Source organism: Danio rerio, chromosome 17, assembly GCF_049306965.1.
Source record: "Danio rerio strain Tuebingen ecotype United States chromosome 17, GRCz12tu, whole genome shotgun sequence".
NCBI lineage: Eukaryota > Metazoa > Chordata > Actinopteri > Cypriniformes > Danionidae > Danio > Danio rerio.
In genome coordinates, this window is record NC_133192.1 from 26,911,350 (window position 1) to 26,924,438 (window position 13,089).

Here is a 13,089-nt window from a genome sequence, read left to right on the forward strand (position 1 = left end):
CAAGTTTATTCAAATTATTTCATTTTATTCACTCAGGTTCAGTTCAATTCATGTTTATTTCTACAGTGCTTTTACAATGTATATTGTGTCAAAGCAGCTCAACATAGACGTTCTAGTAAATTGAAACTGTCAATCCAGTCAACCAGTTCAAGTCAGTTTCATTTGGTGCTAAAATAAATGCGTTAGAGAATAAATCTGGCAAGCACAATGCAAAAATTTATTTAAATAAGTGAAGTAATTAAATATTATAGCTAGAAGATTTTTAATCGTCTTCTAACTATAGGCTACATAGTATAATAGTTAACAACTAAATGTAATAACTTTATTATTATTAATGTTAATAATAATAAATTAGCAGTGTATGTATTATAATTTTATTATCATTACATTAATATTATTAATAAGTAATAATGCATTCATTATTATTATTATTATTATTATTATTATTATTATTATTATTATTATTATTATTATTATTATTATTATTATTATTATCAGTTGTGTTATTGGTGTTATTAATGCCCAGTCAGTCAGTGGTCTGCAGAGAGTCACGCTGGATCGAGAGGAAGGGTGTGGCGTTTTGTTGGATGTGGTCGCTCTTCATACATTGACTGGGGATGAATAATGTTGTTTAACTTTTCCAGTTGCACAATAGCTCTAATGTGAGCTCACTTATATGTGGCACAACCTGCAATACACCTGGACTGGTGCCACCAAAGTAAACAGAAAATGATTTCGACTTCAAAAAGTTTTGTCATTTTTCCGGCTCGTGCAGTCTGCGGATGAACGGCGACTGAATAAGCAGAGGGTTTGAATATCGATTGTGATCGAGTGCTGGATTAATATCACCTCAAGGCTATGTGTTTGTGCTCTGATTTTTATGGCTGAGAACTTTGGACGGTCTACTATCACTTCTGAATCCTGATTTCGATGCATATGTAAAAAAGAGGGGCAAACTCGATCCTCAACTGGATAACAATGGTAAGGAGATTGAATTAATTGAAATAAATCTGAAGGGAAAGTTCATGTGTTTTGGTATTTTATGGCGCTTTGCAGAAAGTTTTTGACTGTGTTCCAAAACATAGCGAGCTGCCTATCTAGTCAGCATGTTTTGGGAGTGCTGTTTGGTTTTTAACGCGTTTGGGCTGAATCGCAACACGACTATCATGTTCGTAAAGCTGCCTAGCAAGGAATAAATCAGTTTGGAGACGCCACATTTATCGAAAGTTTAATAGTTCTGGTGATCCCGGGAATCGCGTATTTTGAACAGTTCTTTCGAATGAGTTTATTCAGAATGATTCAGTGATTCTTTACGTCATGGCGTGCCGTTGACGTGCCATTATCATTATAAAATAATATGACTCCGTTTGAAAACGCCGTAATCCAACCTAGATATAAAACAGTCATCAATTAAACGTTATATACATTGCTCAATTGAAAGCTTTTAGCATGTTTCAGGTATGCATCTGTATTTTCCAAGGTAAAACACCTTTCATCATGTTTTATTCGTAATTATTTCGCGATTCGGGTATATTATTATTAGTAACTTTCATCCCTATCGTCAAATAGATTCACTCAAACACTTTTAGCCGTATAAATTGCAGTGAGTTTTACAAGAAGTCCGGTTGAGCTTCAAAATATAAACGACTCGTTTTGCAAACCGATTGACTCTCTGAGGAAAGAATCATTCACGAATCGGACATCTGTGAAGTTAGAAGGTGGAGGTAAAGGAAGGGAGGTTCATGTTTCAGAGAGAACTCTCCGTAGAGGAAAAAATCATCTATTATTAAGGAGGAATTGGCCAGGTTTGAGGTTAGTCATTTCACCTCGGGTGCTGTTAGTTTTTTATATGCAGATTTGTGTCATTTCGTTTAATTGCTGCGGGTGACTGGATTTATGTTCTTGTCAACGTGGCGCTGCTTGTATTTATGTTTATGAATCTGAAAGATGGGCCAGATGTCCCCCACCACATTTAATTACTTGAAATGTAAGAGCTGATGTTCAACTATGTTCTATTTGCCTGTTTTATATTTTATTTAGTTAAATTAAAATTGACTGAATATTGAGATTATAGATTAATGCCAATTTGTAAATAAAATAAATTATTATAATGGTTAAATTGCTTATTATTCTTAATAATTTTCTATGGAAGTTTATTTATTCCAAAATGATATATATTTTTACATTTCAGTAAAATAATTGTTGTGTTGTAATAGGATGGATTTCTGCTGTACCGTTATGAATCTCAAGGATGTGAAGGATTATTGTCTAATAATTAGGGTTCTGCACTGACTTGAATGTTCTGTTTTAATGTTTCCTCTTGTTCTCGGGGAACTGTACGATCTTGCACATTACTCATGCTTGCCAAGCCTGGGTTGGTCTCATGTACACATTTTGAAACCCTCAGATTGTAAAAAGGATGTTTTGGGGCTTGTCTCAAGTCAACATTTGACATAATTCCATTAATAATTGTAAGTGGATTGCTTTCCTACAGTATGTTGAATCCTTATGCAAGTAAGGTTATGCTTTTATTTTTATTGGACTGTAGTAGTAAGTTATGATAAGCTGATACATAGATAGGAAGTGCTGCTCACATGTGGGTGAAAACAAACTGGTTACCATAGTTCCTCCTGCTTTTGCATTGAGCAAATAAATATGTAAAAATGTATTGCATCCAGTAGATTTTTATTTTTTCCACAAACATTTGAAAAAAGGTAAAACAAGGTTGCTGGGAAAGCAAATAATGCAGTAGTGACTCTTTAATTGGCATATTTTTGAATATGTAAAAAGTAAATCAATAAATGTTAGGATATGACTTCCACTGAAATACACTCTGACTGCTTTTTTTTAGTTTTTGTGTATTGTCCATTTGTCCATTTATAAAACATTGGAAACTAATAGAACTAAAATTGCTAATAATCCAAACATTTTAACTGATACCTGCACAGTTGTGCAATCTGCACATAGTATGCAAATATCTGAAATCTGTATTAGGATAGTAGGCATCTCATTTTAATGATTGCATCACATAAAATTTACATAAGGGATTTTATATACACAAACGTTTATTAAATTCAACTTGTGTCTACTTTTATAATTTTCAAATATCTGTGAAATAACGCTCCATTTTAATTTACACTACCAGTCAAAAGTGTAAGGTCAGTATGATTTTTTAATGTTTTAAATATGTCTGACATTTTTTTTATAAACTGTTGTTATTTAAATACATTTTTAAGTGTCTTTTGTAAATTAGGGTAAAATGTGTGATAGTAAATTTTGCCCCCCCCCCCCCCCCAAAAAAAAAAAAAAAAACAAAGCAAAAGATTTAATTAAACTACTTATTCTAATGTACATTAAACGTGTTTGTATTGGACCTATTTATTTACATCTTCTTACAGTTTTTTGTCTTTCTTGTACTTTCAGAGTTCAGAAGAGAAAACAGTTTTCGATCGATTTATTGGAAGTATTTTTAAAAAGAGAACAAGTAAAACCAAAGATCAGACGGATGTCTCATCTGAAAATGTTTTGCCAGAGGCAAACAGTCCGACCAAGTTCTCAGGATCTGCGGAACTGAGAAAGACTAAGCACGGAGAGACTGAAGATTCAGTATTTAGCTCAGAGAACCGAAGTCCCAGTGTGTGTAGCGTAGCCTCCCTTGTTGCAGATGGAGGAGACTTACCGTTTGCAGACAGTGGAAGTAGTGGACGAGGGAGCGTGAAAGAGGTGGAAGTGATTAAAGTCAGCAAGGCTGAGACATCTGGCGACAAGAAGACTGAAGATCTGGTGAAGGAAGTGAACAGAAAGCTCAGGGTGTACCTGGAGGAGACAACAGACACGACAATAAAGAAATGTGCAGACATTCCTATACACACCCCTGACACGCCAAAGTCCTCTGCACTCTCAGGTGGGACAGAGAGTAAAAAGACTGTTTTAAAACCCACCATCACAAGCGGCGGGAATTTCACAGCACTAGTTGGAGTGACTCTGGGATCACAGTCCAGAACCTCATCGTCCTCTGACAATCAGACTGAAGCACAGAAAGAATCAGATAGCATGGGGAAGAAAAACAACAGCAAACGGAAATCACGCAAACTAAGCAGTCAAGACAGCAATAATGAACATCTCACCCCGACAAACACCATTCCCCCTCAGGCACAGGAGAGGTCAGCTCAATTTTCTCCCTCCCCTGGACAAATACACAGAGCTGAATGGGCGGAAACTCACCTGACAGAGGAGGAGAGTGAGAGCTCCATTACTGACTCACTTTCTTCTTTACAAGCTGCTCTGACCTGCCCTGTTGAGAGTTACTCTGCCCTCGGTAAAGCTCCCAGCAACATTCCTGCTCCTTCTAGAGCTCCAGATCCAAACAAAACCTCACATGCTTCAAAAGAAAGCACTGAAGTACCAGAGAAGGAAACTCCAGAGGGATTTACTCCTGAGCAGTTGCATTCTGAGAGCGGTGAAGTGAAACGCAGAAGCCTCAAACTGTCAGAGAGCGATAAAGTCTTCGCTAAACGAGTTTTTGTTGGTTCGCAGTCAAGCCTAGACGGGGAGGAACAAGCTGAGAGCCAAAGTGGGACTAACTTGGATATAACGCAGAATGTACAGCAGGTTAAGGTGAAAATGTAAGTACGCTTGTGTTGTGTGTTGGGTTACTGAGCAGCCAAGGCCTTTGTTCAGTCTATACAGTGCTCATTACTCTGTGCAATATGACACTCGGGTTCCCATGATTTTGAGTATTAGATGAACAATGACTTAGATCTTTTCATAGATTTTCGTAGCTGTGTGTGTATATAAATACAGTGCCATTCAAAACCCTGGGGTCTATTAAAGTCTCTTTTCCCCATTGATGCTACTGTACATTTATTTTACTTTAAACTTTTTGAAATGTGAAACTTTCCTTTCAATGGCAAAACTGAATTTTGGTCCAGTTTTTAGTGTCACATTTGTTGAATTTAAGTTTAGTATATTAATGGCAATCAGATACAGTAGAAACATACTTAATATTATTAATGTTGAAAACATTTGTGCTGCTTAATATTTCTGTGGAAACAAAAATGCATTGCTTTGGTGAGCAGAAGGTTCCAAACAACCATAAATGTTTGTTGAGGAATGTAAAAAACCTGCTATTTCATTATTGCATTGTTCATTGTGTCTCCATGCACATTTGTGATCAAATAAATCAACACATGTACAATGATAATCCCTCTACAGTATGTAATTTGCTGTTAAGGGAGGGATTACTTTGTTTTTATAACAGTAGTTTTAATTATTTGTCTTTAAGCAGCACAAAATAAATGTACCTGAATTATTCTGTGCAAGTTCACATGTCAATAATCTTTTTAGCTGAGTAATATTAAGCCTACATAACTGATATTTTTCCTTGTTATACATTTTACAAGTTGCAATGATGTACAATGTTCATCCCATGGTTATAAATGTGATCAAACACACTCTTAAAAAATGATCTGAAATAGTTTGAGCTCTTGAGCTCGAGAAATATGCATCTATGTGATGGTTCACACAAGTTTTTTTGTTTTAATGGCTGAAGAATTCAAATAATTTCTTGTTAATGTGATGCATGCTGTTGAAAGCATATGAATGCATGGCTCCTCCCATACTTGTCTCCTAACATTGCTGTTGACTTATATCTTTTCACAGATTACCAAACCCCAAAAGCGGGAATGTCAAGCAGTCCAACCAACAGACAGATGAGTCAGCAGAAGATGTTTTTGTGCAAGAGCAGTCTCTTGATAAGGATGTAGAGAACCCCTTTGAACTTTCCACTGATAATAGAGAAGATACCTACTCCAGGGAGGAATTTGATTCCCCAGAAATGCCGCTTAATAAAGTACCATTTAATACTGTGATGAGCAGTCAACAAAACTCATCTGTACCAACCAAACGTATGGACAGAGCCAGCAGTGGACCAAATGGGGGAATTAAATTAAAGAACCCTCCACCTCAAGTTGCGCCTAAAACAAAGAGTGTAATGTCTCGTATAAAACTCTTCTCCGAGGCATCAAAGATAGAGGATGCTCCGGTACGTAGGATTTCACAGAAGCAGACAGATCAAAAAGAGATTAAATCTCCGACAGAAAAGGACCAGTCTGTAACACTTAATAGTCCAACTGAAATCAAGACCAAAATTCCTAAGAAAAGCACACCAGAGGTTCAGGTCAAACCAAATAAAGTGCTTGAGGTTGTCACTGTATATAGTGTGTCTACAGAAGCTGAAAGATCAATGTCCACCAAACGTCAGACTGAGACTGGATCAATAAGCCCAGTGCAGAAAATGTCACCAACTAAAAGACTTGAAGAGAAGGATGTTTTGGACGCCTCGATAACATCAAAAACCTCTCAACCTACAAAAGAACAGGCTTCTGTTTCAAAGCCTAAAAGAGAACGAAGTCTTAAACAATCATTTTCTGAAGATAAATCCCCATCCTCCCCATCTTCACCAGAGAATTCAGGGTTAACAAAGCTTAACACTGAATTCAAATCAGTTAAAGAAATCCAAAAGTTTAAAACACAACCAACAGTCGTCAGTGACAGAGCTCTGACACCAAAGATTAGTTCTCCCTATTTAAAGAGTAAAGTCAAATCAGGCGACACTGGCAACAAAACAGAGGCGAAACCTTCTTCCTCAGCAACTGGCATTGACCAAACAGAGCATAAGATTGAAAAGGAGAAGCCAGTGAATGAAACCCAGCTAAGCGGGCCAAAAAGTCCAAGAAAAATCATGACTGATGTGTCACCAACAGGAAGGAAGCTACCTCGAACGACACCAACAAGCCCTCTGAAACAGCCCTCAGATGGAGAAGTGTCCCGTGGGCATAATGAGTCATGTGGACCAGCCTCACTGTCACTTACCAAGTCAGAAAGAAATGAGTCATCAGTGTCTAACGGTCCTGTCAGTGATGGCAAATCCTCCAAGAGTGATCAAGCCACTGGGAATGTAGCGGCCAGGATATCACCAGAGCTCAAACTGAAAAGCCCTGTTAAGGAGGTGGGTGTTTTACAGCCAGGCTCACCACGTCTCAAAAGTCCCACTAAACTCAAGCCCAGGAAAGATTTTAGGAAGGCAGAGCCAGCTGCAGCTGCAGATACAAAAATAGATGTGAAGACAACAAATTTGTCCATTACACCCACAGCTGCTGTAAAATCTGATGCAGTAGAATCTGAAATGACACAGTCAAAAGAAATTTCTGAAACACAGAGTGAAAGCTGTGAGTCCACAGACACACCAGATGTGTCACTTTTAGTGAAGAAAAATCAGCAGACAGAATCAGATCTGTCACTTCCGGCAGGCTCAAATGTGCAAGTTTCATTAAATACCAAGACGGATATTTTCAAAGAAAAGGATTTTGTTGGGTTTGAGAAAGAGACATGTGCCCTTGATAATGCAGATGAAATTTCCACAGTTTACAAGATGGCAAAACAGTCAAAAGCTTGTTCTGAATCAAAGCGTGCTAAATCTGATGCTGCTGAGACCAAAGTCACACTGGATGCATCACTTTTAGAGAAGAATGATTCACACTCTGAAAAACAACAGACAGAGTCAACTTTACCATCTTCCCTAGATCAGGATGTACCAGATAAGCAACCTATCAAAGAAAAGCCACTGACTGGTTTCAAGAAAGAGAACTCTGGCCTTACTAAAAAAGACATTTCCTCAATACCTGCTATGAGCCATGACACAACCAGTAATCTGAGTGCTCAAGGTATTTGCAAAGAATCGAAAGCCACTTCTGAAACAAAAGATGAAAAATTTGGTAACGCTGAACCCAACGTCAAACTAGATGTGTCGCTTTCACAAAACAAAAATATGCAATCACTAAAACAACAGACCGAATCAAATCTACCAGCTTCATCAGAAACATGCGTCCAGATTACAGATAAGCAGTCAGATTTTGACGAAGAAAAAATTCTTGATTTAGCGAAAGAGGAATGTGTTCCTTCTAATTCAGATGAAATGTCCTCTACACCTAAGACAGCTAAACAATTAAGAACTTCTTCTGAAAAGAAGGGTGAAGACACTGCTTCTGCTGAAACCAAAGCCAAACTGGATGTGTTGCTTTCTGAAAACAACAATATCCAATCCTTAAAGCAACAGACCGAATTAAGTCTACCACCTAAGACAGAGTCACATGTGCAAATTACAGATAAAAAGTCAGATGCTGTCAAAAAGAAATGTGTTAAATTGGAGAAAGAGACACGTGTTCTTTCTAATGCAGATGATATTTCCACAACATCCACAACAGCTAAACAATCAGAACCCTCTTCTGAAAAGAAGGATAAAGACTCTGGTTCTGCTGAAACCAAAGTCAAACTGGATGTGTTGCTTTCAGACAGCAACAATATGCAAACTCTAATACAACAGACTGAATCAAATCTATCACCTTCATCAAAATCACATGTCCCGGTTACAGATGATAAGTCAGATGTTGACAAAGAGAAATGTCCTGGATTGGAGAAAGAGGCACCTGTTCTTTCTAATGCAGATGATGTTTCCACAACACCCAAGACAGCAAAACAGTCAGAACCTTGGTCTGAAAAGAAGGGTGAAGACTCAGGTTCTGCTGAAACTAAAGACAAACTGGATGTGTCGCTTTCAGAAAACACCAATTTGCAATTCCAAGCACAACATTTAGAATCAAATGTACTGGATTCAACAGAATCAAAGGTGCAAGTTACATCTGACAAGCTCCCAAATGTTGTTCAAGAAAAGTCTTCTGTTGGGTTTGAGAAAGAGACAAGCAGTAATCTAACCACTCAAGGTCATGAGAAGTCTTCCTCCTCTCAGGACCGCATTGTTTCAGACATTGCAAAGAGTTCATCCGAAACAAATAAGGGGACTGATACCAAGGTGCTCAGTGTGAAAAATCCTCAGAATTCAGATATTAAACAACCGAAAACGAGTACACAACTAAGCGAGAACGTCAAAAATATTGAAGTGACTGGTACACAAAAAGAAGAGAAGCAAACTGTTCAGTCTGGAGGCACAAGTAAAACAAACCAAGAGTGTGTCAAACAGAATGCATTAAATAAAACTAAACAAGCGGACAATAAGTTAGTAGCAGGGATCACAACTCCAGAGTTAATTTCTAAACCAGAACCTGTTCGAAAAGTTGAACAGACATTAAAGGACACAGTCCCATCATTTAAAATGCCAGATAAACTGTCTTCCAAAGTGGACAAGAATAGTGAGGTCCAAGTTAAAAATATTGAGTCTAACCTGAAAGCCACAGGTCCTACAAAGACTAGCAAAACAACAGATACTAACTTTCAAAAGTTAAAACCATCAAATGACCAAAATGTTAAACAATTCATTTCTCAGAATCTTCCTTTGGACCCCAAAAACATCTCACAAAATAGCAAGGAACCATCTAGTTGGTTAGACGTGGACAGAAGTTTTAAGAAGAAGAAAACAGAGAGGCGTATGGATTGCTCTGCGAGTGAAGACAATCTGTTAGACACTTCAGATGACTTTGATGACTTTGTCCGTAATATTAAAGAGAACTGCTCTCCTTTCTCTTTGCCACCAAGAAAACACGGGCAAAACAAGATGCCTTCACCACCTTTTGCAATGCCTGCCATTAAAGAAGATCACTTTGAGAAAATACTTGACCCAGAACAGTTTCAGTTTGGGACAAGAAAAACAGCAGCACTTAAAGATCCCTCTCCAGCCATGATGATCAAGAAGAAAAATGAAGAGACAAAAACCAATCCTTCGTCTAAACGTTCTGAGGAAAGCCTGCTTTATAAAGGTCTCTCATCTAGACGGGAACGTGATAAAGCTAATAAGGTCACAGTCACTGAGGAGAATAATGATGGAGAAAAACAAACCGCAGAAGGCTCTGGAAAAATGTCCTCGAGGTTAGAAAGAATGTCAATCATCTCAAACCTTGTGAACTCTCCTAACACCTCACGAAAAGTAAGAACTGAACCAAGCAATCTTATCAATGGGATTCAGTCACCCATAACACCACCAGCAGAGGTGATGCCAACCTCAGGAAAGACTAAAGACATGCCGCTGTCCCAGGTTGCCAAAGCACCAAAAGAGAGGCTTGGCGACTTTCCTGATCCTGTCATTGTAAAAGGAGGACCTGGTGATTTAGTAATAAGCCCAACCACATGTCCTCCTCTTCCAACTTTCACAGACGTCAAGTTGCCTGACTTTTTGGAGAAATACATGAGTAAAGGCAAAGAACCAAGCACAGTGAGCCAGCAAAAGCCTGACACTGTCCCTGCACTGGATTTGAATCTGACTTCCAACACGTCTAATTCAAACATTGTGCTGCAAGGCATATCAGGATTAACATCTCCATCAGACATCACTCAGCAGATTCCATTGTCCACACCCACCAACCTCTCTCCAACATATGCACAGGTAAAAGAATGCTGATAATCTCTACAGTTTTAAAAGATTACTCTTTTAAGTAAAAAAAAAGGCTAACAATATTTGCCTTTAAAATATATATTTTAAAATGTTTTCGTATTTTATTTTGACATAATTTGTGTCCATTTATGCTGCCAGATGTTCTAGAAAGAAGTATCTTATGCTCAGCAAGGCTGCATTTATTTATGAATATAGTAAAACAGTAACAACTACTGAATTTTATTAGTTGTTAATTTAATAAAAACAATGACAACTTTTGATGTTGCATTATTAGGCTTTAACTAAGATTAATAAATGCTTTTGTAGTTTTCATTTTTAAATTAACATGTTAATAAATGGAACCTTACTGTACAGAGTTAACGAAGAAAAGGCCTATAAATAGTCAAAGAATTTTCAGAATTTAGTAGACCAGATTAACATGTGAAAATCGAAATATTCCTAAAAAGATATTCTAAAAGTTTATTATACTTTAAGTGATTATTTGCTGTATTTTGAAGTGCCTATTAGATCAATATCGTGCCTGTACATTATCACAATATATTGAATTATAGAATATTGGCCTATGTGTATGTGTGTCTGCATGGATATAGTAGAGGTTGCACAGACTAGTCGACTGGTCGACCTTAATGCTCTGCCGTGATGCTTTTCGATTGACGTTGATTAGTTGCGCAGTGCAGATCACGTGGTTTCTTACTAGTATGTGCAATGATCAACATGTTGACCGCATTTATTTAGCAGTAGATTTAGCCCAGGTGCTAATGTTGCATTATTAATGAAATTAAAGTATTGACTATGCATTTGTTTTCCACTAAAATTAGTTATTGATAATGTTGCATTGTTTTTGCAACATATTATGAGCTATCAAACAGCATATATTTTCTGCTAATAAATCGCAGATTGTGGCATGTTGCAAAACATTTGCATTTTGTGTTTTATTGATGACATCACCAGCAACTAGTGGACGTCGACTCGACTTTGATAACATAAAAGCCGACTTACGAAAGTCTAGTCATTTAACCACTCATATATAAGCAGTTTTATATCAGTATTATAAGGTGTATATTACTTTAAGTTGTATTTTTTGCAAATAGTAGTATTACCAGATATCAAGTACAAACAACATTCTATTGGTCATCAATGTAAATATATTTTCTTATTAAAAATATGTGTTTTTATTTGTCCTACAAAGTTATCAATTAAAATGCATTTTATTAAAATAAACAGCCTGAGTAATCCCTTTCAATTAATGCGTAATTCACCACAACTATGAAAGTTGAATATGTCTATGTAATTGTATTATGAATTGCATGTGCTACACATTCTAGTGGTTAATGTGTATAAAGTCTTTGTTTATAGTATAATCACTGCTGGGATGTGGTGAAGTCTTGTTTTACCTATGAAACTGCTTGGGTTGTCTGTACCTGTCTAGTGTTTTTACAGTGGAAACTTTGTCAATGTCGTCTTAAGACTCAAAGGGAATGTCGAGCCCTCTAGGCTTCAGTTTTTATGTGCACCACTGATCATAGCACTGTCATGACCTAAGATGTTTTAATGGTGTCATCAAGAACACTTCAATTTCTGAAATGTATTATGAAATTCTGTTTAAATTATGACAATTGTTATGATTTTCTAGACCCCAGGTGTCAGAGGCTTCCACAGGCGTCCCGGAAAGGTATTGGAAACATACTGATCTATCCAAAACAAATCATAAATTATAGACTCATTTAGTATAGTTTAGCAAGTCTGTTTTAACTTACAATTTATTTCAGGCTTCAAATAAGCAATTAGAAGCATTAAGTATCACATTTATGAACAATATTTCAATATTCTTACTTGCAGATTGTAATATTCCAACAACCTCAGTTTGGAGGAGAGGCATATGAGGTGTTCCGAGACATAGAGGATGCAACGTCACTAAAACTCTCTCCACTCATCTCCATAAAGGTCGTCAGAGGATGGTAAGAACAATCACATTCATCTGACTAGTCATGTAATACTTAAAATGCTGAGTTTGCTATTTTTTTGTCCTGTTAGCTGGCTTTTATATGAAAAGCCAGGCTTCCAGGGTCGATCCATCGCTCTGGAGGAGGGGCCAGCGGACATAGCAAATGAGTGGGCGGACACAGAGCCCAGTGAGGAGGTGGAGCAAAATGACTCAGCACTCCCATCCACACCCATGGTTATTGGATCTATTAGGCTTGCATTAAGGGTGAGTCTAAAATCACGAGTCCACACTTGACCTCAATTTTCTGATTAATTAGTCTTATTAGCCACAGAATCTCTTAAATACAAAATATATTTCATGTTCTGACAAATGCATATGAACCATAAGCATGTTTTGATTACTTGATACTATATCTTTTTCTCAGGACTACAGCACACCACAAATTGACCTGTTCACAGAGCTCAATGGGATGGGCCGAATATCTTCATACTGCGATGACACAATAGAAACCTGCTCTTTTGGCCTTCCTCAGAGTACTGGATCGATTAAGGTCCACAGTGGAGTGTAAGTGAGCTTCTGGGCTTAAATAAATGCTCACATTAAAATAATAAATGCATAACATTAAAATAATTAGTTTAGAAATTCTTCAGCTTTGTTTTTTTACATTTTTATCTTGGTGATATTTTGATACACACTACTGTTTACTAGAGATGTATTGATTCATTGTGAACCTGTTGAAAAT

General features: G+C 37.1%; 1 protein-coding gene and 1 long non-coding RNA gene across 4 annotated transcripts in view; one reads left to right on the top strand and one right to left on the bottom strand.

Moving 5' to 3' along the window:
• LOC141378571 (uncharacterized) overlaps nt 1–4,186 on the bottom strand; it is a 27,938-nt gene extending 23,752 nt beyond the window's left edge. The window contains exons 1-3 of the long non-coding RNA XR_012393409.1: nt 4,128–4,186; nt 3,942–4,027; nt 3,680–3,816 (exon numbers count right to left, since the gene is read on the bottom strand). This is a non-coding gene — a long non-coding RNA (uncharacterized lncRNA). The remainder of the gene's footprint in view (nt 1–3,679; nt 3,817–3,941; nt 4,028–4,127) is intronic.
• crybg1a (crystallin beta-gamma domain containing 1a) overlaps nt 1–13,089 on the top strand; it is a 69,222-nt gene that overhangs the window by 36,819 nt on the left and 19,314 nt on the right. The window contains exons 1-7 of one of the 3 annotated variants that reach the window (XM_005158549.6): nt 563–981; nt 3,424–4,625; nt 5,662–10,393; nt 12,036–12,074; nt 12,242–12,360; nt 12,437–12,611; nt 12,772–12,911. In XM_005158549.6, the coding sequence (XP_005158606.2) occupies nt 979–981; nt 3,424–4,625; nt 5,662–10,393; nt 12,036–12,074; nt 12,242–12,360; nt 12,437–12,611; nt 12,772–12,911 (6,410 nt within the window). In that variant the 5' untranslated portion in view covers nt 563–978. Of the gene's footprint in view, nt 1–562; nt 982–1,713; nt 1,813–3,423; nt 4,626–5,661; nt 10,394–12,035; nt 12,075–12,241; nt 12,361–12,436; nt 12,612–12,771; nt 12,912–13,089 lie in introns of those variants that run through there. The other 2 variants (XM_073928567.1, XM_679769.11) reach the window with 2 other exon arrangements.